The sequence below is a fragment of the Triticum urartu genome, chromosome 1, assembly GCF_003073215.2.
Source record: "Triticum urartu cultivar G1812 chromosome 1, Tu2.1, whole genome shotgun sequence".
NCBI classification, from domain to species: Eukaryota; Viridiplantae; Streptophyta; class Magnoliopsida; order Poales; family Poaceae; genus Triticum; species Triticum urartu.
The window spans coordinates 109,257,123-109,280,595 of NC_053022.1; the positions used below are offsets into that span (position 1 = coordinate 109,257,123).

General features: G+C 44.3%; 1 protein-coding gene across 1 annotated transcript; it reads right to left on the reverse strand.

Annotated features, from left to right (window-relative positions):
- Positions 1 to 955: 955 nt before the first annotated feature.
- On the reverse strand, positions 956 to 7,080 carry LOC125550834 (dihydrolipoyl dehydrogenase 2, chloroplastic-like). Its single transcript, XM_048713941.1, has 15 exons — positions 6,628 to 7,080; positions 5,867 to 6,013; positions 5,259 to 5,393; positions 4,290 to 4,407; positions 3,699 to 3,823; positions 3,214 to 3,339; positions 3,029 to 3,109; positions 2,666 to 2,728; positions 2,512 to 2,586; positions 2,352 to 2,430; positions 2,156 to 2,256; positions 1,861 to 1,974; positions 1,624 to 1,737; positions 1,465 to 1,536; positions 956 to 1,372 (listed from the first exon to the last, which is right to left on the reverse strand). Exons 1-15 carry the CDS (start codon positions 6,931 to 6,933, stop codon positions 1,325 to 1,327), a joined length of 1,704 nt encoding a protein of 567 aa, XP_048569898.1. The 5' UTR covers positions 6,934 to 7,080; the 3' UTR covers positions 956 to 1,324.
- Between the last annotated feature and the right edge of the window lie 16,393 nt (positions 7,081 to 23,473).

The window sequence follows — 23,473 nt, forward strand, 5'->3', positions numbered from 1 at the left end:
GCATTCCTACCACATGGCATCACCGTCTACCTTGATCAAGCCCCTGCCATTGTCGATCATATCAGTGCAGTGCTCACCCCCCTAATCTCGGGGGCGAGAGTTCGTTCTCTGCCACCGGGCCTACTAGCATTAACACCTACCCGCTACAGCCTACGAAGTCTCATTCCTCAGCCACCAATGTTTGTTGTCCTCATGTCGTCGATTTGTTTAGCATGGTTACCACAAGCACTTTGGCGGGGGCTCATTCGTAGGCTATGCCAATGTTATTGTTGTCGTGTAATTAGCAGCTCTGCCTCACAGTTCAACGACATTTGAGACTGAGGTTGACTATGTTTAAGAAAAACTTAGCCGGCTAAGCTGAAGAATAGATCTGGATAAAATGGTCACATTGTTGGGATAAATGATTGCATTGCCTCCCTTTATTTTTGCCCTATAACACTCTATTATGTAGAAACTTCTATTGAGGAATGGACGATACTTACAAAAGCCTCTTTTGTGTTTTTATAACCTCTTTTCTTGGTGTAATGACATTTATCTTGCTTGTCATTTTAATTTAAGGTAAATATATATTTTTGCAAGTAAATCAATTAGGGACAGCTTACGGTGTCTTTTTTTAAAGCAAATATTAGTAATCTCCCTCTGTCCCAAAATAAGGGTCTTAACCTCAGCTTTGTACTCCCTCCGTTCCAACATAGATGACTCAACTTCATACTAACTTTAGTATAAAGTTGGATCATCTATTTTGAAACAGAGAGAATACTATAGTACAAAGTTGAGCCACTCGTATTCAAACGGAGGGAGTATGTTTCACAAAATCAAGTGCACGTGTTATAACTCTTTTTTTTTGTAATCATTAGATATTTTTTGAACATTTTGGTACTTATGGCACGACAACTTGCACCAAATCTGCATCCAAAAAACTGGAGTATATATGGCGGTACTTAAGACAGCAGAGTTTCGAGTCCTTCAACCTGCAAACTTCTTTTCAGACATCAATTGAGCAGTCTTAGAAATACAATGCGGCGAGAACGCCAATTATTTGAACAACCCTGGCTAGACTTACAACTCAATAGGTGAAACAACAAAGAAATGAAGGCAACAAGAACCAAATCACCACCCCATGACTAATAATATCTGAACACGCTATAAAATGTGTAACTATTTTTTCCCTGGGTACCATAATGTGGCACCAGCAGGCTGCAAAAGCTCCTTGTATGGCTAGGGTTGGCGATCTCGTCGCGGGGAAGACAGCAGGCTCGTGATGAAACTAAGGACCTTCAAGAGCGGCTGGGGTGGATGATTTGGCTCGTGCTCCTGCCCGTCTTTAGGCTGCAACTGGTTCATTTACAGAATGAGAGACACCTGAATTAACCTGTTGGGAAAGAAAGCATGGCTTACAGCTGTTCAGAGTCATGGCCTGAGAATTTTTCTAAGCGGCTGAATAGAGGAGACATCGATCTGTACCTTGGCCGCTTTGAAGAGTTCGTCGAGGACTTCGGACAACGTTGGGTGTGCATGAACAGCAAGCTTAAGTTCCTGCAACGGCGGAGGCCGTTGTGTTACTATAAACTAAACTGCTAAGCAATGGAGAGGAGTAAAGAAAAAACTATCAGCTATACTCACTTGCAAACGAGTTCCTAGGGCAATGGCATTTGATGCCTCGTGGATGAGGTCAGCAGCATGCAAACCCAAGATGTGAACACCAAGAATTTCTCCCGTGTCAGGTCGGTAGATCATCTGCAAGGAGGGACAAACATTGTCAAACTCAAAATATGTCAGTGGACGCAAAACTGTGATCCCCGAGAGCAAAGTCTGGAAACAACGCAACAAGTAGAAAACTTTATGTTAAAACAGAATCACCTTAGCAATTCCGTCGCCTTCATTTTCTGCCAAAGCTTTTGTGTTGGCCTTAAAGCTGGTCTTAACAACACTTACTTCAAATCCTTCGTTATCAGCCTTTTCTCTGGCTTGCGGCTGCAACATATTCAGCACACCCGGTCAAGTGTTTTTCTCTTTTCGAGATATGGTACATATCAAATGCAGTAACAGAATGCATTAAATTAGTTTCAAAGAAAATATATTAAAAAATGTTTTTTTAGTATAGATGGAAAATGCATGAACAAGACAGAACTAGGAGTTAAGATCCTCGACTTACCTCTGTCAGCCCAACCATACTGATTTCTGGATGAGTGAAACAAGCAGCTGGGATGCTTAAATGGTTTAGAATATGGTCCCTCCCAGAGATTTGCTCAACGACTACATATTCATAGAATTACACATTACACAACTATAGCAACAAGCACTCATAGGAGCAACAACACAAGTGCATGTATCAACAACTTCGGAAATACCTGAGATTCCCTGTGCACTGGCAGCATGGGCAAGCATGAGTTTACCATTCGCATCTCCAATGCAAAATAAATTCGGCACCTACAACATATCATATGTTAATATCCAAACGGGCCATTGGGAAACAATTGTTCAGTGTAACAATTTGTTTATGCAACATACCACATTGCCATCAGCATCCGTGACTTGCATCCGCTCATCAACAGGAATAAAACCACGCTGTGTAACAACATTAATCTGAAGAAAAAACAAATTATATCCACGGTTAATAAAACTGCAGCATTTTCTTCTGACAGCTACACTTTCAAGTACTCACATTTTCCAAGCCAAGTCCGCTGGTAAATGGTGCTCTTCCAGTGGCTATAAGGGCTGCGTCCACCTACACACACAAATTTCCGCTCACATAAAAGCCATTGTCGAAGTGCAGCAAATACGTTGTTTATATTTCCAACTTACATGAATGAGCTAAGCAAGAAATGGTCAAAATAAATAGTCGATATATTGGCAAGTGTGGTTTGGAAGATATGTAGCAAGAATTTATTCGATTAAATCATCCATCACAAGATGATAGAAATAATCAAAGTGTGCATGTGTTGTACCCTAGTAAAGATGTAGCCAGCAGGACTGCAATTGTAACACCTGCGTACAAGAACAAAAATATATTTAAAATGTAATTTACCTCAAGTGTTTCTTTGTGTTCCTTCGTTTTGGCATCAATGAGCTCAATCAACACAGGCTTTCCATCCTTTGCCGGAGTAATCTTGAGGCAAATGCATCAACAATTCAATATACATATGATATGAATATATTTTATCTAAAGATTCTACTGTGTGAGAAAGGTTAAGAGTGGATGGTGAAATTAACCTTGCTTGCAAAAACACCAGTGTGATAGTCAATTTTCCTTGTATTGATAAGGACTCTCTGGGCCAATTTTGCGATTTCAGGATCAAAACCAGGCATCAGCTGGTCAAGAGCTTCAACAAAGGTAACCTGCTCGATCAAAATTGTGTAACTTTAGGCCATACATTACAATATAATCAGCATACACCTGTAAGCAGCATTTGGTCCAAACATTTTGCTACAATATCTAACAGAATCCTCAAGCACTTTCTGAAGTTGAATATGTGTGAGTATCTGCATGCCAGTAAAATAATAGTAACATATGCAAAGCAGAAGGTGTAAAGATGCAAATGGTAGGAATCTTTTGCAAGTAATCATGTAACCAGTAATCATGTTTCTGCATTGAATGAAGTGACTGCATGGGAACACTATCAGATATACACAGATATTCCTAAAACATGATTAAATCCACTCCTTCAAATTTGTTGACAGCAAGAACTTTCTGTTACCTCGCTTCCTAGAGCTGTGTACACATCGCTGAATTCAAGTCCAATATAACCACTTCCAACAATAGCTATCCAGTCCGGAACGGATTCAAGTTTTAATGCATGGTCACTAGTAAATACAGTCTTGCCTGCACAATAACAAACAGTATTAGAGAAATAAAACAAAAAATGATAATCAATACAACGCGCTTGCAATAAGTGTGTCAAGATTCGTGTAATGGAGTCGACAATTGTTGGAAATGGTTACAGTTTTTTTTGTATTATATTTTCCTTCGTATCACTTAGAGAAACAAAATGTACTCCACTTGAACTAAACTCGAGGACAATTGGAACATTACAAAAAAATTAAAAAGGAAAAACTGCATCAACAAAAGCTACCACAGCTAAATAGTATTTAGTGTATATATGAAAAATGGTCATCGTACTACATTATTAGCATAGCTTGCATGTCTGTTTTCTGTTCTTAATTTGCAGGTTGGAGTTCAACCGAAATTTTAATGAATACAATAAGTATGGAAAAAAGATTCTGAATGTCAAATTAGTAGTGTAATTAATCTAGAAGAATGATCCATCAAGAGAAGAATCAGCACTTACCGTCAATTTCTATGCCCTTGGGAACAAAAGGAACTGATCCAGTGGCAATGATGATGTTCTTTGCAGTGATTTCTTTTTCTGGAAAACCAACTTTTCCGTATCGTACCCTTTGCTTTCCCTGATCACATCATGGACGGAAATAAGTAAATCAATAAACGAAATTCTGATGTTTTTTCTCGAGAAAACGCAAAAGACCTTTGCGTTTCTTTTCGTTCAAAAGGTAGGAAGTCAGCTACAGTCGTCCTAGGACGAAATTCTGATGGTTCGAATGCATGCACTTTTCTATAACAATTCCTGCATGGTAGGGCTGTAAACAGACAACAACAAGAAACCCTTTCAATCCCAAACATGTTGTGGTAGGCTAGAGTTGAAACCCATACGATCTTGAAACCTAGTTATGGTTCTGTTACGTGGATATCTAACTTCCACACACCCCTGTCCATGCTATCACCATAAACAGAGCCACACATATTCCATGCTATCACCATAAACAATAGATAATGCTATATAATTTACGACCCAACTGGTTGAATCAAGCAGTTGCGGCTTGCAGTCATTATATATGCCTATCTCGGACATTCAGTGGCTCCACAACTAGCTAGGACTTGGCTTTCCTTTAGCAATCAATGCAAAGTTTGCGAGATCAAAAAGTATGCATGAGACATGCAAATACATTTCCAGATACAGTCATCAACCTTTTATGTCAGGCCTGTTTTAGGATGTGCAATCAAAAAACTTTAGCATATATAATTCTATGTTTTTAAAGCGTCCCTAAGGCGACGCCTAGGCGTCCAAAGCGCCCGCCTAGGCGCCAAAGCGCCCCCCTTCCCTAAGGCGGTAAGGCGTCGCCTTAAAAACATAGATATAATTCATTGAGAAGTGTTAGCTTACAAAGGTTGATAGAATTTGTACAGTTAAAAAACTTCTACTTGTACAGGCAAGCAAGTAAATGATTTACAGAGGACATACCACAATTTTGCCAAACCCAGTTAATATATCCACTCCCATAGCCTTCATTGAATTAGTCAAGTTGCTTCTGATTTTGGAGGCAAGATTATTTGCATGATCAGCAACAGCTTGTCTGTCATATCCAGTTGAAGAAACCTAATATAAGGCAGAATATGCTCAACGATTAATTGATTGTGCAGGACAAATGATGTAACATGGAAGGATGAAAAGGCAGCACATGCCAACAGGTAATGCTTGTAACTTGTAAGGACAGAGCATACTTCTTGTAAAATATACATAGTAAATTTAGGACAATCTCACATGATAAAGGGCAACATAAACATATAGAAAACTCAAAGCATTGTGAAGAACAAATAAGGGAAGATTAATAGAATTGACATGGGTAACTTCTTAAAAATAGTTATCAAGGTTATATACACTCCATGAGGTAAGTGTTAAACAGGCTTGCTGAAACTCAAACTGTTTATCTTCCTATGCTTACTGTTGAATTGTTGACTTTGCGAACCTACTCAAAGTCTCCTGATGCTTAGCATTTAGCAATATGCATGTATAGTTGTAACACATTCTATGACCTGTTCTCAACCCATCATCATTGCATCCAGTTATACCTGTAGACCCAGGGACTTCATGTGATGTTCATCATGAAGCTCTCTCATCCGACCACTGACAGCAAGAAGTGCTTTGGACGGAACACAGCCCCTGTTCACACAGGTCCCACCCACAACATCTCCCTCAATAATGGCGGTTTTCAACCCCTGCACCAATTGGGCAAGATAAAAAACATGAAGAAATGAGAAATAGTGATGGAAGCAATGTCAGACAGACTTATAATTCTGTAAGCTTCTTTGCTTGTATGTTATAGGAGTTGAAGTTCATAACAAAAAGGTGGGCATAATTCTATATTTCTATTTCTAGGTTATATCACCAAATGTGGAGAAGGTTGACTAACTTCAACAATCCAACTATACTGCCAACAGGTGTGTCAACATCCAGTCCAAAGATGGACAAACACTAGAACAACTGATCAGTAACTATTCGCTGGTGCTGTAAAGAAGTTTACATTTATTTCAAGTGCGTAAGTCGCTAATTATACATTCCACCCATTTGTGCACGCTGATATTAAAAAATGGTTCGACCAACTCAAAGAGACATCAATTTAATTGATCACGAGGGACCCTGCAGCTACTGCATGAAATCCTCGAGCAAAAACATAAACATCAATTCACCACATTTAAACAGAATTCCCAGCTCCAGCACCGGTTGCTAATCGAAGCTTGCAAATTAAATGTAAGTTCCAGCAGAGTATGAAAAGTAACGTGGTTTAACTCTGATAAGTTGACAGAAAATCATGAACACGAGCAGCACTGACCTCCTCCACGGCGTGGAGCGCGGCGCCGTGCCCACCGACGCCGGCTCCGATGATTACGAGGTCGTAATCGAACCGGTCGCCGCTCCCCGCCGCGCCGTTCGCGGACGCCGCCCTCAGCACCGCGCGGCTGGTGGCCGCCGCGGCGTGAGAGGCCCGCAGCGAGCCGCACGCGAGAGCATCGCCCCGTAGCCCGCAGAACCGGATCTCGCTGGGCCGGCGCCCCGCCGCCGCCTTGGATCTGGCGCCTCCGCTGGCGATCGCCGAGGCCGAGGCCGAGGCCGAGGCGGAGATGGAGACGGAGTGCATGGCGAGGCGAGAGGCTGGCTAGGAGGCTCGCGCTCGGGGCGTGTGTGGTATGAAGGGGAGCGGGCAAGCGCGGGCGGAGATGGCGAGAGTCGAGTGTGGCTATGCTGGCCTTGGGGGTTTACGCGAGGGGCGGAGGATTCGAAGCGGGGAGGAGGCGGAGGAAAAGAAGACGGCGCTGCGAGGTGGGGTCCACACGTCAGTGCGGCGGGCCAAATGTTTGACAAGAAAAAATAAGAGTGAAGTCTAAAAAAAACCTTGAACTAGTAGAGCCAGTCAGAATTAAACCTCAAACTCCCAATCCCTGAAATTGGTACCTTATACTTAGCGATCCCGGTCAATTTCAACCCTAAACCAACCATATATGGTTTGCCGTACCGGGAAAAGGATGATCCCGGCAGGGATTATTGTTTCTTTCACTGACTTTGCGGTCCCACTTGTCATATTCATCTTCTCCCCCGAACTCTCCCGCTCGTGTCCCTCATGGTCAGGACTGGCCGTTGTCCCTCAGAAATCTTAGCACGCTGTTCTCCGGCATTAGCGTGTGGTCATGGACAACGAGCAACCGCGCTCTTTCTTCGAGATGCACGACGGCGAGGAGACGTGGGACATGGCCGCGCAGGAGGTGCTTCGTCGCGGAGGTGCTTCTTTGGAGAGCCGCGAGCGAGATGTCTTCCTCTTCCGTGGTGTGCGCTCGATGGCCCTGCACGTCGTATGCAGCGTCCTGGATCTGCCTCACCTGATCGCGGAGGCCCCGCCGACGGTGAGGAGCGGTTCGCCGCCGGCGTTATGTTCCCCGTACAACGCTGTTCAGCGACCTGAATGTGTTGGGCTCAAACGGGATTAATAGCTTCGGAAAGAGATGCAAGTACAAAAGGCTAACCTAATCAAGCAAGCAAGCAGGTGGATTGATTCCTAAGCTAGCCATGGGATTTATTCGTGAGTTTATGGACAATTTGCGTATGTATAGACATTAGCTATTAGCAATCACACTGGGCGGCCGTGGACACGATATGAGTGGGCGGATGCCACTGACGAGCGATGATTGACGGCGTTGAGGCGTCGGGCTGCCGTGGAGATGAGGAGGTGCTGGATTAGAACTGGCGCTGACTGCAGGAAAGCAAGAGAGAAGGGGCTTGGGAAGAAGATGCATATGACATATGGGGTCGGGATGTCAGTGAGAGTAGATCGTGATCCCGGCCGAGATGGAACTTATCCTTGTACGCCAAACAGGTCCAAGGTCGAGATTGATCGGGATCATTGACTTTAGGACATCAATTTCAGGGATTAAGAGGTTGAGGTTTGATTCCGACGATCCATACAAATTCAAGGTTTAAAACAGACTTTGCTCAAAAAATAAGGCCTGTCCATAGCCGCTCCATGCGGTCCTCCTCTATCGCAACACCGGTGATGTCAAAGCAACTCTAGCAGACCCCGCAAAATCTCGACCCACAAAACGCGTTTGTAGTTTTACGAAGATCTTGTTTGTGTGTCGAGAACTAGCGCGGCCGAACAGAAACCATAGATGAAACTGCATAATTTGAAAAACAGTTTTGTGGGAGAAATTGCACCTCATGGACGCAAGTAGTTCATCACGTACTACATATATTTTACATGATCAAACACTACAAACACTAGTTCATACTGCATACAATATCAGTACTAGTACTAGAGGGGTGAGGATCTTACGGCGGCGAGCTCGCGGCCATGGACGACACCGTGGAGGAGCTCAATCCTCCTCGCCGGAGGTGCCGAGGTCGATGTACTTCGCCCTCTGATCCTCGTGGATACGACGCCACTCGTCGTCCTTCTCCTTGGCGGCGAGGTTGGCCGCGACCGCCTTCTGGAACTGGAGGTCTTCGAGATCCTCGTGGTGGCGTCGGCGCTCCGCCTCCTCGCGCACGCTCCGCTCGGCAATGGCGGCCGCGACCGCATCGACGTCGGCGACGAAGTCCCCTGGCCCGACGACTCCGTGGTGTCCGAGCTCCTCGGGCTCCTCCTTGACGGGGATGAACTCAAAGTCCTCCGGCTCCTCCGACCACTCCCTCTTCACGGGGAGAAGGCCCGCGTCGGAAGAGGAGGAGCTCCCGGCGTAGGAAGATCTCGCCGCGGAGGAGAAGGACGCGGCAGAGGACGGGGTACGGCCGTGCCAACGGTCGTACTCGTCCATCTCGTGGATGCGGAAGCTCGGCGGCAGCGAGAGGCCGCAGTTGGTCCAGTTCCTCGCGCCGTCCGACCGGACGCGCTGCTCGCGCTCGGGGTCGCTGCCGCCGCCGGATCTGCTGCCGGAGTCGCGTCCGGAGATCCACATGCGGCTCCACATGGCGGCTAGAGGTAGAAGGGGGTCGCCTGCGGCGAGAAATGTGGAGAAGGGGGTGGGGAATTGCGTGGCTTGGCGGCGGCGGGGGATAGGGTTTCGACCTGCAAACGCGCCGCGAAACCGTAGATATAGTGGTCAGGGCATGCGGTTTGCGGGCCGCGGCAAAAAATTTTACGGGCCGGGCGAGTATGCAAGCTCTGTTCTGGCCGGAAAATTGGGCTGAGCCCACATACTCGCCGGAATTTTGCGGGTTCGCGGCTTTTGCGGGGTCTGCTAGAGTTGCTCTTACAAACTGCGGCACCGACGCAAACGAGCAGCAATGATATTGTGATCGGATAAGCGCATCACCAGCGATGTTACGACCAGACAAGCGCAACACTGCGCAGCGATGTTCTACTGGCAACGCTCTACAACACCGTTCGCAGCACCGGTTCTCCCCTCCCTCGCAACACCAGCAATACTACATTGCATACGCTCTGCAACAGCCTGCAACAACAACGTGTAGCACCCCCGGGGCTCACAGAACCCGCGCGAGAGGCAATGGACACAACGAGGTCGTTGCCGCCCAACGGTAGCATGCCTTGGCACTTTGTCTGAAGGCACCAGTCTCGACCACAAATATGTGATTCATCTGTCGTCTCGTGACGTTGACGCCTTCTCTTGCCCGGTCATGTGAGTTGTTTATGCTTTGTTTTGCCTTTGGTCGGTGATGATGGCTTTAGTATGGTTTATTTTCTCGGTGTTGGTTGTCACAATAATTTGGTTGGGATTGGGGTTGGTCGTTGCTCCTTTGCAATGGTCACTGGTCTCGCAATGTGTGACAAGAGGGACAGAGGTCCCTGGTAGACAACTTGGCCCATTTCGTTCGTCAAATAGTGAAAATGAACGGAGGGGCTGGGCGAGGCAGTGATCTAAGGGAGGCAATTGAAATTGAGGTCCAGGTTTCAGCTCGCTAGCGTGATGTGGAGCCTGTTTACCTGGAGATGTCTATGATATGTTCGGTCTCTAACCGCTTCTGTATGGGTAACGGGCGTCGATTGTGTTAGCTCTAGATACGTTGTTGGTTCATGTGTCCTCGGAATGGTTTGGTCTCATGCTCATTTGATTCTTGTTGTGCATCGAGTTGGATTATCATCTGCTCTCCTGGCGAGTAGTCTTGGTTTGTTGTTTTTAGTCCCGGTTCTGACCATTTTTCGTGCACTGACGATGTGCGGATGGGACATCACTCAGGAGGCTAGTTCTCGGTATCTTCGGGTCGTAGTCCTATTTGCGCAGTTCCAATTGTCTGGTCGTCGTGTGTCCATGTAACGAATATAGCATGATAATAGTCACATGTATCATGTTTTACGAATGATTTCTCTTGGGGGGGAAGGAACTAATGGAGGCAGAACATATTTCATCTCTGCCTCGTCGTTGTTAGTGACTTCATAAAGTTCATTTTGAAAGTCTAGGAAGGCATTTGTTCAGCTAGACTGTAGCACTAAAAGACTAGGCTTACATCCCAAAACAAACCGGTCATGCATGAGTGCCCTGCTCGGCATGCGTGTCGGTCGCACTCTGACGAGTTGTTTCGTTATTGTTAGGTGACTGTCGGGTTCTAGCGCGACCTATTTCCATCGCGTTCCCTTGGTTGGATGATGTGCTTTGGGATGTCTACTGATAACCCACAAGTATAGGGGATCGCAACAATTTTCGAGGGTAGAGTATTCAACCCAAATTTATTCATTCGACACAAGGGGGGCAAAGAATATTTGCAACTACTAGCAGTTGAGTTGTCAATTCAACCACACATGGAGAACTAAATATCTACAACAAGTGATCAATAGCACAGTAGCATGATAGTTTGATAGCAGTGGTAACAATAGCAATAATAATAGTAACGGTTTTTGTAGTGATTGTAACAACAACAGTAGCGAAAGTAACTTAGCAAAGATCAATATGCGAAAGACATAGGCATTGTATCAGTGATGGATAATTATGTTGGATGACATTCATCATGTAACAATCATAACCTAGAGCGACACAAAACTAGCTACCTCCAATTCATCAATGTAATGTAGCCATGCATTCCACATATAGTCATACATGCTTATAATAATAACTTGCATGGCACCTTTTGTCCTACCCTCCCGTGTCAGTGGGGTCCATAAGGAAATCTCTAAGGGATATTAAGGTCTCCTTCTAATAGAGAACCGGAACAAAATATTAGCACATAGTGAATACATGAACTCCTCAAACTACGGTAATCACCAGAAAGAATCCCAATTATTGTCACCTTGGGGTATGCGGATCATAACACGTGATATGTGCATACAACTTGCAAGATGGGATCAGAAACATATATATTCATGAAAACATAAAGGGTTCAGATATGAAATCATGGCACTCGGGCCCTAGTGACAAGCATTAAGTATAGCAAAGTCATAGCAACTCAGAACATAGTGGATACTAGGTATCAAGCCCTAACAAAACTAACTCGATTATATGATAAATATCATCCAACCCATCATCGTTCAGCAAGCCTACGAAGGAATTACTCACTCCCGGTTGTGAGCATAACGAAATTGGTGATGGAGGATGGTTGATGATGACGACGACCTCCAATCCACCTCTCCAGATCAGCCCTCCCGATGAAGAACAGGAGGAGGTGGCGGCTTCGTATCGTAAAATGCGATGATTCCTTCTCCCTGATTTTTTTTCCTGGACGAATAGGTACCTATGGAGCTCGAGTTAGGAGCTGCCAGGGGCCCACAAGCCTGACAGGCGTGCCCTATGGGCTTGTGGCGCCCTGGTGCCCCCCCCTCTGGTATTTCTCTTCGCTAGTATTTTTTTATATATTCTGGAAATTTTCTCCGTAAATTTTTAGCCCAATCCGAGAACTTCTATTTCTGCACAAAAACAACACCATGGAAATTATGCGGAAAACAACATTAGTCTGGGTTAGTCCCATTCAAATCATGCAAATTAGAGTCCAAAACAAGAGCAAAAGTTTTTGACAAAGTAGATACGTTTGGGACATATCATCTACTCGGTATTTAGACTCCATGGTTTGCCCGGTTGGTCCCAAGTCGTCTCGGTTGTTTCGAGTAGGGTCCCCGATTCCGATGGTTCGGGTCATGTGTCGTGTGATGTGCAACCGTCCTTTCTATTGACCCGACTGTTGGGTTGCCCTGGCCAGCCAAAGATGGACGTGGGCAGTGATCATCCTCGCCTGACATTGGTAAATACACATGCCAGACACAAATGCAATACAAACATAATCACCTGCAGACAATTCACGAGAAACATTGTTCAAGTGGTTCATCTAAATTTCGGGTTGCAATAGTTGCTTCAATCGATATGGAGAGAGAGAAAGAGAGAGAGAGAGAGAGAGAGAGAGAGAGAGAGAGTGAGAGTAAGGGAGAGAGTGTGCGTGCGTGAGAGGCATATGGCGACATGCTTACTATATGGAAAGATTGATAATGACCTTTTGATGCCTCGCCTGGCCAGATGGTGTGTTTTGGAATCTTTTCCAGTCCTTTCGATGTTGCAGCCTTGCCCTTGGCGTACATGGTTGCATGTTGTCACTGATCGCGCTTTCCCCTAGAATGTGAGTCGTCTAGTCAGTTCGCTTGGCTTACTCCTGCTCGTGTGTTTTCAGGTGGGGATGCATGGTTTTGATGGTTTAGGTCATTTGCCATGGGGTGTGGTCGGGCTTTCTATCTACTCGGTTATTGGGTTCCCTGGCTGGACAACAAAGCACATGGGCAAGGATCATCGTTGCTTGTCATTGGTGAGGCAATTATAAACGCACTATGATTATAATCATTTGTAGGCAATTCAGCAGAGGCATGCTTCAAATGGTTAACCTAATTTCTCGGATGTTGTTTTTCTATAAGAATTATGAGACAGAGAATGGCTGGAGAATAAAAGAAGTCTCAGACATCCATTGACATGCCCAAGCAAACAACTCATGCATTGCTAGAGAAAGCTATGGGTGATGATCTCATCAAATCAAATGCAAACTTGACATGAACATAATCATTGGTGGACATATGAGGGGGAAAATCCTTCAAATAACTTGCTTAACTTTCAGTCTGCAATTGGTCTCTGCGCAAATTGGCGCAATGGGTCATCTAGTGGACAATGGATGTAGATGGCTGATAACCCACAAGTACTGGGGATCACAATAGTTTTAGAGGGTAGAGTATTCAACCCAAATTTATAGATCCGACACAAGGGGAGCCAAAGAATATTTGCAAGTATTAGCAGTTGAGTTGTCAATTCAACCACACCTGGAGAACTAAATATCTGCAGAAGAGTGATTAGTAGCACATTAATATGATAGTTTGATGGTGGTAGTAGCAATAGCAATGATAGCAGTAACTGTAGCAATTTTATAGTGATTGTAACAGCAGCAACAACAACAACAACAACAGTAGCCACTTAAAAAAGATCAATATGCGAAAGTCATAGGCATTGGATTAGTGATGGATAATTGTGTTGGATGACATTCATCATATAACAGTCACAACCTAGAGCGACACATAACTAGCTCCAATTCATCATTGTAATGTAGGCATGTCTTCCATATATAGTCATACGTGCTTGCGATAAGAACTTGCATGACATCTTTTGTCCTAACCTCCCGTGGCAGCGGGGTCCATAAGCAACCTAAGGTATATTAAGGCCTCCTTTTAATAGAGAACCGAAACAAAGCATTAACACATAGTGAATACATGAACTCCTCAAACTACGATAATCACCGGAAAGATCCCAATTATTGTCACCTTGGAGTATGCGGATCATAACACGTAATAGGTGCATATAACTTGCAAGATACAATCAAGAACACAAATATATTCATGAAAACATAAAGGGTTCAGATCTGAAATCATGACACTCGGGGTACCCATTACTCGCTATTAGGGTAAGTGTATGGGACAAAAATTTACCCATGGGTACTTAAATGGGAAAATATCATACCCATCGGGTAGAGAGGGTACGGGTATGGGATCGTATAACCCATGTACCCATCTAAAATGTTGACAATTGGGTTTTCTTTAATATTCTAATGTATTAACCCCCCCCCCCCCCGAATCGCACAGGTAAAAACTCTAATGTGCAGTCAAATTATCTCTATAATTTATCATGATTTTGTGAACTTAAAGTGTATGACTATGTGTTGTTGTTTAACATTTTTATGGGTTGCTTTATGGTCAAGTTTTTTTGTTTTTGAGAATGTGTTTTTGTACATTGTTGTTTAAAATGTGTTGCTATTAATAACATTTTCTACTCAATTGATGTGTTGTAAATGCAGGTATTTTTACCCGTGGGTACCCATCTATCCTGTCGAGTGACGGGTATGGGAATAAGTTGTACCCTTGACGGGTATGGGTGATAGGTAAGTTGAGGGTGGACGGGTAAGGGTATGGGAAGACTCCATCCGTACCCATACCCTACGGGTGCCATCCCTAGGCCCTAGTGACAAGCATTAAGCATAGCAAAGTCATAGCAACATCAATATCATAACATAGTGGATACTAGGGATCAAGCCCTAACAAATTGAATAGATTACATGATAAATCTCATCCAACTCCATCACCGTCTAGCAAGCCTACGAAGGAATTACTCACTCCTGCTGGTGAGCATCATGAAATTGGTGATGAAGAAGGGTTGGTGATGATGATGGCGACGAGTCCCCCTCTCCGGAGCCCCGAAAGGACTCCAGATCTGGCCTCATGATAAATAACAGGAGGTGGCAGCGGCTCCATATCGTAAAACGCGATGAAACTTCTTCTCTTATTTTTTTTCTCGGGAAATAGGAATTTATAGACTTGAGTTTAGGGTCAGCGGAGCCACGTGGGCCCCACGAGGCACCAGGGCGCGCCCAGGTGGGTTGTGGGCCACTGGTGGCTCCCCTTCTGTGGGTATTCACTCCAGTATTTTTTATTTATTCCATAAAAAATCTCCAAAATGTTTTGTCCAATTCCGATAACTTTTATTCCTGCACAAAAACAACACCATGGTAGTTATGCTGAAAACAACGTCAGTCTGGGTTAGTTTCATTCAAATTAGAGTCCAAAACAAGAGCAAAAGTGTTTAGAAAAGTAGATACAACGGAGACGTATCAACTCCCCCAAGCTTAACTCATTGCTTGTCCCCAAGCAATTCAGTAAACAAACTGAAAGTGTTAAAGGAAATTTTTTACGAACTGTTTTGTTCTTGTATCTGTATATAAGCTTAAATAGTACCTAGGTTTCAACAAAGATCATAACTAACCATGCAAATGATAACTCTTAGAAATTATATTCACTCATATCAATGGCATAATCAACTAGCGAGCAGTAATAACATATCTCAAATGCCAACACTTGTCAAAACAATCATGATATAATATGACAACATGATATCTCACTAGCTCTTTCTGAGACCACAAAACATAAATGCAGAGCACCTCCAAAGTTCAAGCAACGATTAAACATTGTAATTCATGGTAGAAGAGGTCCACTCATGATGCATACAATATTAACTATACACAATGCATAAGAACGACAATAGTGCTCTCGGGACTGGTGCTTGTTTGAGAAGGTGATGACTAAAAAATAAAAGTAAAATAACATAAAATTAAATGGATAGGCCCTTCATAGAGGAAAGCAGAATTTGCAGAGGTGCCAGAGCTCGAAGTTTAAATTAGAGATAAAAGTAATTTTGAGAGGTATGCCTTTCCTATCAACATCACGACCGAGAGTTTTCAATATCTTCCGTGCTAAACAATTAGCGGTGGTTCCCAAGCGGAAAGATAAAGTCTACTCCCCTCAGCCAACAAACACAAACCATGTCTAGCCGAATCCTCGGGTGCCGTCCATACCAACAACTTTCCTGGGAGTTTGTTTAATTTTTTTGCGATTTGATCATGGGACTGGGCATGTGATCCTGATTACCAGCCCCTCTCGTGTAAGGACACATGAATAAACACTCATCATGAGAATAACCCACTTATCATGGAAGATACTGACTGCCCCCTATTGCTCCATGAGCGGTACGGGCACACAAAATAGATGTTCATTTGAATGTTTAGAGGTGGCACATGCAAATTTACTTGGAACGACAGGGTAATACCGCATATATAGGTCGATATAGTGGACTCATGTGGAATAACTTTGGATTAGGGATTTGGATGCACAAGCAGTATTCCCGCTTAGTACAGGCAGAGGCTAGCAAATCGATTGAGAAGCGACAAACTAGAGAGCGACAACGGTCGTAAACATGCAATGTGAATAATTAACATTGAATACTAGCATGGGTAGGATATAAACACCATGAACATAAATATCATGGATGCTATGTTGGTTTTGAATCAACTACATGTGTGAACATGTGCCTAGTCAAGCCACTCGAAACATTTGGAGGAAGATACCATACTATCATACTACATATAACCATTTTAATGCATGTTGACACCCAAGATAAATCATTATCAACTCCTAACTACTTAAGCATGGCATGAGCAACTATAATCTCTAATTGTCATCATAAACATGTTTAATCATAATATGCTGAATCATGGATACCGAGTTAAACATATTTACAAAAACAAAAACAAGTTGAGTTCATACCTGCTTTTCCTTGCCACAGTCACTTCATCAAATTATCGTCATTATTGCCTTTCACTTGCATGACTGAATGATATGAAAATAATAATAGTGCAAGAGTGTCGTGGACTAAGCTGGAATCTACAAACATTTTATTCAAAGGAGAAGACAAAGTAATATGAGCTCTTTGTTAGATCAACAATAATGGATATGAGAGCCACTCAACATTTTCATTGTGGTCTTCTCCTTACGATGACTCAACAAAAGAAAAGAATTTCGGAGAAACAAACTGATATATTTTTGAAGTTTTTAGTTTTTCTTGAAGAAGGCAAATTAAAGAAGGAAAAACAAAAACAAGAAAAACTATTTACATGGGAAAGCTCCCAACAAGCAAAAGAAGAAACGAGAAATCTTTTGGTTTTCTTAATACTACAACTAATTAAACAAGAAAGAAAAAACAAAAAGAAGTGAGAAATATTTTTGAATTTTCTCTAAGTTTTTCAAACACATAAGAAGGAAGCAAAAATAAAACTAACATGTATTGTGCAATGAAAGAGGATAAACACCGACAATTGGAGTGAAATGCATGAACATGAATGTAATGTCGGTGAGAGATACGTACCCCCCCAAGCTTAGGATTTTCCTAGCTTGGTAATCACCATCGCTGGTCTAGGTAATAATCGAAGTGTTGCGGCGACAACCCTTGAGCGTCCCAATCCCGGGCCTCGTCCTTTGCTGTTGCCAAAGCGTTCTAGCACACAGTGATGTTCGATGGCATAACGGTGTATCCATTCATGGCATGAAAGTCAAACAAAGTAGGTGCGGGCAATGGAATCATATCATGAATATCCTCACTAAAAACCAAGTTATAACGAATGTTGTGAGGAGGCTCAAGGGCATCAATGAAATGGTGATCCTGCATAGACTGGTGATCCATGTAAATTCTAGGCAACAAATAATCGTGATGGCGTATATTAACATGGAAATGCCTCACTAAGCGAGTAGCATAAATACCACCATGATTTTACCCTTAGTTTGATTAGTGTGAAGGCGACGTGCAATGATAGCTCCCAAGCTATAAGAGTTGTCACTGAAAAGTGCATGGTGTAAAATGGCGAGGTTAGGAGCACTGAGCGCACCCCCTGTTGATAACTCACAAGTGTAGGGGATCGCAACAGTTTTCGAGGGTAGAGTACTCAACCCAAACTAATTGATCTGACAAAAGGGGAGCCAAAGAATATTTGCAAGTATTAGCAGTTGAGTTGTCATTTCAACCACATTTGGAGACTAAATATCTGTAGCAAAGTGATTAGTAGCATAGTAGTAGGGTAATTTGATAGTAGTAGTAACGGTAGCAATGGTAACTGTAACAACAGTAGCAATAGTTTTATAGTAGTTGTGATAGTAGCAATAGTAGCAGCAGTAATAGTAACTTAGTAAGAAAAATTATGTGAAAAGCTCGTAGGCATTGGATCGGTGATAACATTGGATAATATTCATCATATAGCAGTCATAACCTAGGGCGACACAGAACTAGCTCCAATTCATCAATGTAATGCAGACATGTATTCTGTATATAGTCATGCATGCTTATGGAAAAGAACTTGCATGCTATCTTTTGTCCTACCCTCCCGTGGCAGCGGGGTCCATAAGGAAACTAAGGGATATTAAGGCCTCATTTCAATAGAGAACCAGAACAAAGCATAACTCCTCAAACTATGGTAATCACCGAAAGAATCCCAATTATTGTCACCTTGGGGTATGCGGATCATAACACGTAGCAGGTGCATACAACTTGCAAGATCGGATCAAGAACACAAATATATTGGTGAAAACATAAACGGTTCAGATCTGAAATCATGGCACTCGGGCCCTAGTGACAAGCATTAAGCACAACAAAGTCATAGCAACATCAATCTCATAACATAGTGGACACCAGGGATCAAGCTCCAACAAAACTAACTCGATTACATGATGAATCTCATCCAACCCATCATCGTCCAGCAAGCCTATGAATAAATTACTCATTCTAGACGGTGAGCATCATGAAATTGGTGATGGTGGATGGTTGATGATGACGAAGACGGAAGACCCCCCTCTCCGAAGCCCCGAACGGACTCCAGATCTGGCCCCCGGATGAAGAACAAGAGGTGGTGGTGGCTTCGTATCGTATAACACGATGAAATTTCCTCTCCTATTTTTTCTCAAAAATAGGAATTTATAGTGTTGATATTAGGGTCAGCGAAGCCACGTGGACCCCACAATACAACATGGCACGCCTGTGGGGGTGGGCACACCCTGGTGCCTTGTGGGCACAGGGTGGCTCCCCTCTAGTGGATCTTGGCTCCAGTATTTTTTATTTATTCCATAAAAAATCTCCAAAAAGTTTCGCCCAATTCCGAGAACCTTTGTTTCTGCACAGAAACAACACCATGGTAGTTCTGCTGAAAAGAGCGTCAGTCTGGGTTAGTTTCATTCAAATCATGCAAATTAGAGTCCAAAATAAGAGCAAAAGTGTTTGGAAAAGTAGATACGATGGTGACGTATCAACTCCCCCAAGCTTAATTTGTCCTCAAGCAATTCAGTTGAAAAACTCAGAGTGATAAAAAAACTTTTATGAACTCTTTTCTGTCATGCATGTACATCCATGACGATTTTATGACAAAATCAAGATAGTCATACCTGTGCTGTCGTAGAAGTGTTCCATGACATTACCAAAATTATCATCACGGAAGTGTCCACTTCCATGACGATAAATGGCGCATCATGGAAGTGTTTTTGTCAAGGTTAGCCGACATGTGGCATCCACCTAACGGGTTGCCGTTAAGCTATCGGGTTCCGGTTTGCATCCAATGACCCATTAACAACACAGAGCAATGGGGACTTTTCCACGTGTAAAATTCTCATTGGTCATAGGAACCACGTGTCAGCTCGCCATTGGGACAGATAGCCGCCTATGATATGTCGACATGTGGCACGACCCAATAGTGGCCCATTTAGCTTACAAAGGCTGGCCTGTTTGACTTGGTCAAAAGCTAGCGGGCCAGACCGTTTGACTTGGTCAAAAACTAGTGGGTCGGCCCATGAAAAGTCTGTTAATGGTCTGTTCGCATATAGCCCATTTTGCGGCCCGGTAACTCACGACCCGTTAGGGCCTTTCTAAATTCGGCCCAACAACATCGTGTGGGCCGTCTAGTCTAATACCAGCCCGTTTCAATTTTGGCCCATGTAGGGCCCATGAAGGCTTTCAGTCCATATGAGGCATTTCGTCCATTTGGGCGCTTTAGTGGCCCGTGGTTACTCTGGTCCATAATAAATAGTAAAATTCTTTATACCCATTGACGACCCATGATTCACATGGGCCGTTTCCAGCCCGTGTTAGCTTGGCCTACGGACGACCCATAAATTCTTGGGCTCCTTTTCGGCCCTCGGTTACTTCCGGTCCGTTACTGGTCTGTTCTCTGATACGTCTCCAATGTATCTATAATTTTTATTGTTTCGTGCTATTATATTATCTGTTTTGGATGTTTTATATGCATCAATATGTTATTTTATATTATTTTTGGACTTACCTATTAACCTAGAGCCCAATGCCAGTTCCTGTTTTTCCCTTGTTTTAGAGTTCCGCAGAAAAGGAATACCAAACAGAATAAAACTTTCGCGATGATTTTTCTTGGACCAGAAGACATCCAGAGGACTTGGAGTGCAAGTCAGAGAAGCCACGAGGCGGCCACAAGGACGAAGGGTGCGCCCAGGGGGTAGGGCGTGCCCCCCACCCTTGTGGGCCCCTCGTGACTCCACTGACCTAGTTCCTTCGCCTATATATTCTCATATATCCCAAAAACCAACAGAGAGAGCCACGAAAACACTTTTCCATCACCGCAACCATCTAGGGGCCTTTTCCGACGTCCTGACGGAGGGGGATTCGATCATGGAGGGCTTATACATCAACACCATTGCCCTTTTGATGAAGCGTGAGTAGTTTACCATAGACCTACGGGTCTATAGCTAGTAGCTAGATGACTTCTTCTCTCTCTTTGATTCTCAATACCATGTTCTCCTCGATGTTCTTGGAGATCTATTCGATGTAATACTCTTTTGCAGTGTGTTTGCCAAGATCCAATGAATTTTGGATTTATGATCAGCTTATCTATGAATATTATTTGAATCTTCTCTGAATTCTTTTATGCATGATTTGATATCTTTGCAAGTCTCTTTGAACTATCGATTTGGTTTGGCCAACTAGATTGGGTTTTCTTGCAATGGCAGACGTGTTTAGCTTTGGGTTCAATCTTGCAGTGTCCTTTCCCTGTGATAGTAGGGGCAGCAAGGCACGTATTGTATTGTTGCCATCGAGGATAAAAAGATGGGGTTTTCATCATATTGCTTGAGTTAATTCCTCTACATCATGTCATCTTGCCTAATGCACATCATTTCATCATATACCCTGGCGGTCTTAGTCTTGTTGCACCGATAAGGAAACCTTTGCTTGATTCCTTGGGACTCCATGCCTGCGCTTGCCTCCTTAGCACCAAATAAGAAACTAGTACACTACGCCCGCTGGCGCCCACCTGGCCTTGGTCGTCATGGCTCACGTCATGTGAACCTCGCGAGGTGCACCTTGCCTTGATATCTCCGCTCCTCGGGAGCTAGCCTGGTGAGGCCGCCCCCCTGATACGTCTCCGTCGTATCTATAATTTTTGATTGTTCCATGCCAATATTCTACAACTTTCATATACTTTTGGCAACTTTTTATACTATTTTCGGGACTAACATATTGATGCAGTGCCCAGTGCCAGTTCATGTTTGTTGCATGTTTTTTGTTTCGCAGAATATCCATATCAAATGGAGTCCAAATGGGATAAAAACTGATGGAGATTTTTTTTGGAATATATATATGATTTTTGGGAAGAAAAATCCACGCGAGACGATGCCCGAGGGGGCCACGAGGCAGGGGGGCGCGCCCCAGACCCTCGTGGCCACCCCGTAAGGCGGTTGATGCCCTTCTTTCGCCACAAGAAAGCTAATATCCATATAGAGATCGTGTTAAAATTTTAGCCCAATCGGAGTTACGGATCTCCGGGAATATAAGAAACGGTGAAAGGGTAGAATCTGAGAACACAGAAACAGAGAGATACAGAGAGACATATCCAATCTCGGAGGGGCTCTCGCCCCTCCCACACCATGGAGGCCAAGGACCAGAGGGGAAACCCTTCTCCCATCTAGGGAGGAGGTCAAGGAAGAAGAAGACGAAGGTCCCCCCTCTCCCCTTCTCTTCCGGTGGCGCCGGAACGCTGCCGTGGCCGTCATCATCACCGCAATCTTCACCAACAACTTCACCGCCATCATCACCAACTCTTCCCCCCTCTATGCAGCGGTGTAACCTCTCTCTTACCCGCTGTAATATCTACTTAAACATGGTTGAGGGAGTCCTGGATTAGGGGGTATCCGAACAGCCGGATTATATCCTTTGGCCGGACTGTTGGACTATGAAGATACAAGATTGAAGACTTCGTCCCGTGTCCGGATGGGACTCTCCTTGGAGTGGAAGGAAAGCTTGGCAATACAGATATGTAGATCTCCATCCTTGTAACCGACTCTATGTAACCCTAGCCCCCTCCGGTGTCTATATAAACCAGAGGGTTTTAGTCCGTAGGACAACAAACAATCATACCATAGGCTAGCTTCTAGGGTTTAGCCTCTCTGATCTCGTGGTAGATCAACTCTTGTACTACTCATATTATCAAGAACAATCAAGCAAGACGTAGGGTTTTACCTCCATCAAGAGGGCCCGAACCTGGGTAAAACATCGTGTACCCTGCCTCCTGTTACCATCCGCCTTAGACGCATAGTTCGGGACCCCCTACCCGAGATCCGCCGGTTTTGACACCGACATTGGTGCTTTCATTGAGAGTTCCTCTGTGTCGTCATCATTAGGCTTGATGGCTCCTTCGATCATCGATAGCGATGCAGTCCAGGGTGAGACTTTTCTCCCTGGACAGATCTTTGTATTCAGCGGCTTCGCACTGCGGGCCAACTCGCTTGGCCATCTGGAGTAGATCAAGAGTTACGCCCCTGGCCATCAGGTCAGATCTGGAAATTTGAACTACACAACCGACATCCACGGAGACTTGATCTTCGACGGATTCAAGCCCTTGCCGAGTGCGCCACACGGTCACGATGAGCATGATTTAGCTCTACCATCGGACAGTGTTCGAGAGATCGCACCGGCGGCCGCTCCGACCCTCAATTCGGAGCCAATTGCTCCATCCAGGGATGGATGGATAGACCCCGCCACAGAGGCCGCATTCTCATCGGCGATCGAGCTGAGTATCGACCTTACCCTTCACGAGAGCCGTGACGCCAAACTGCCAGATTCTTCCCCGGCCACGGACTCCGAACCGCCTGCGCCCGTGCCTATCGAATCCGACTGGGCACCGATCATGGAGTTCACCTCCGCGGATATCTTTCAGCACTTGCCCTTCGGCGACATACTGAACTCATTAAGGTCTCTCTCCCTGTCAGGAGAGTCCTGGCCGAACTATGTCCGGCAAGATTGGGATGCGGATGACGAAGAAATTCGCCGCCCACCCACCACCCACTTAGTAGCCACTGTCGACGATTTGACCGACATGCTCGACTTGGACTC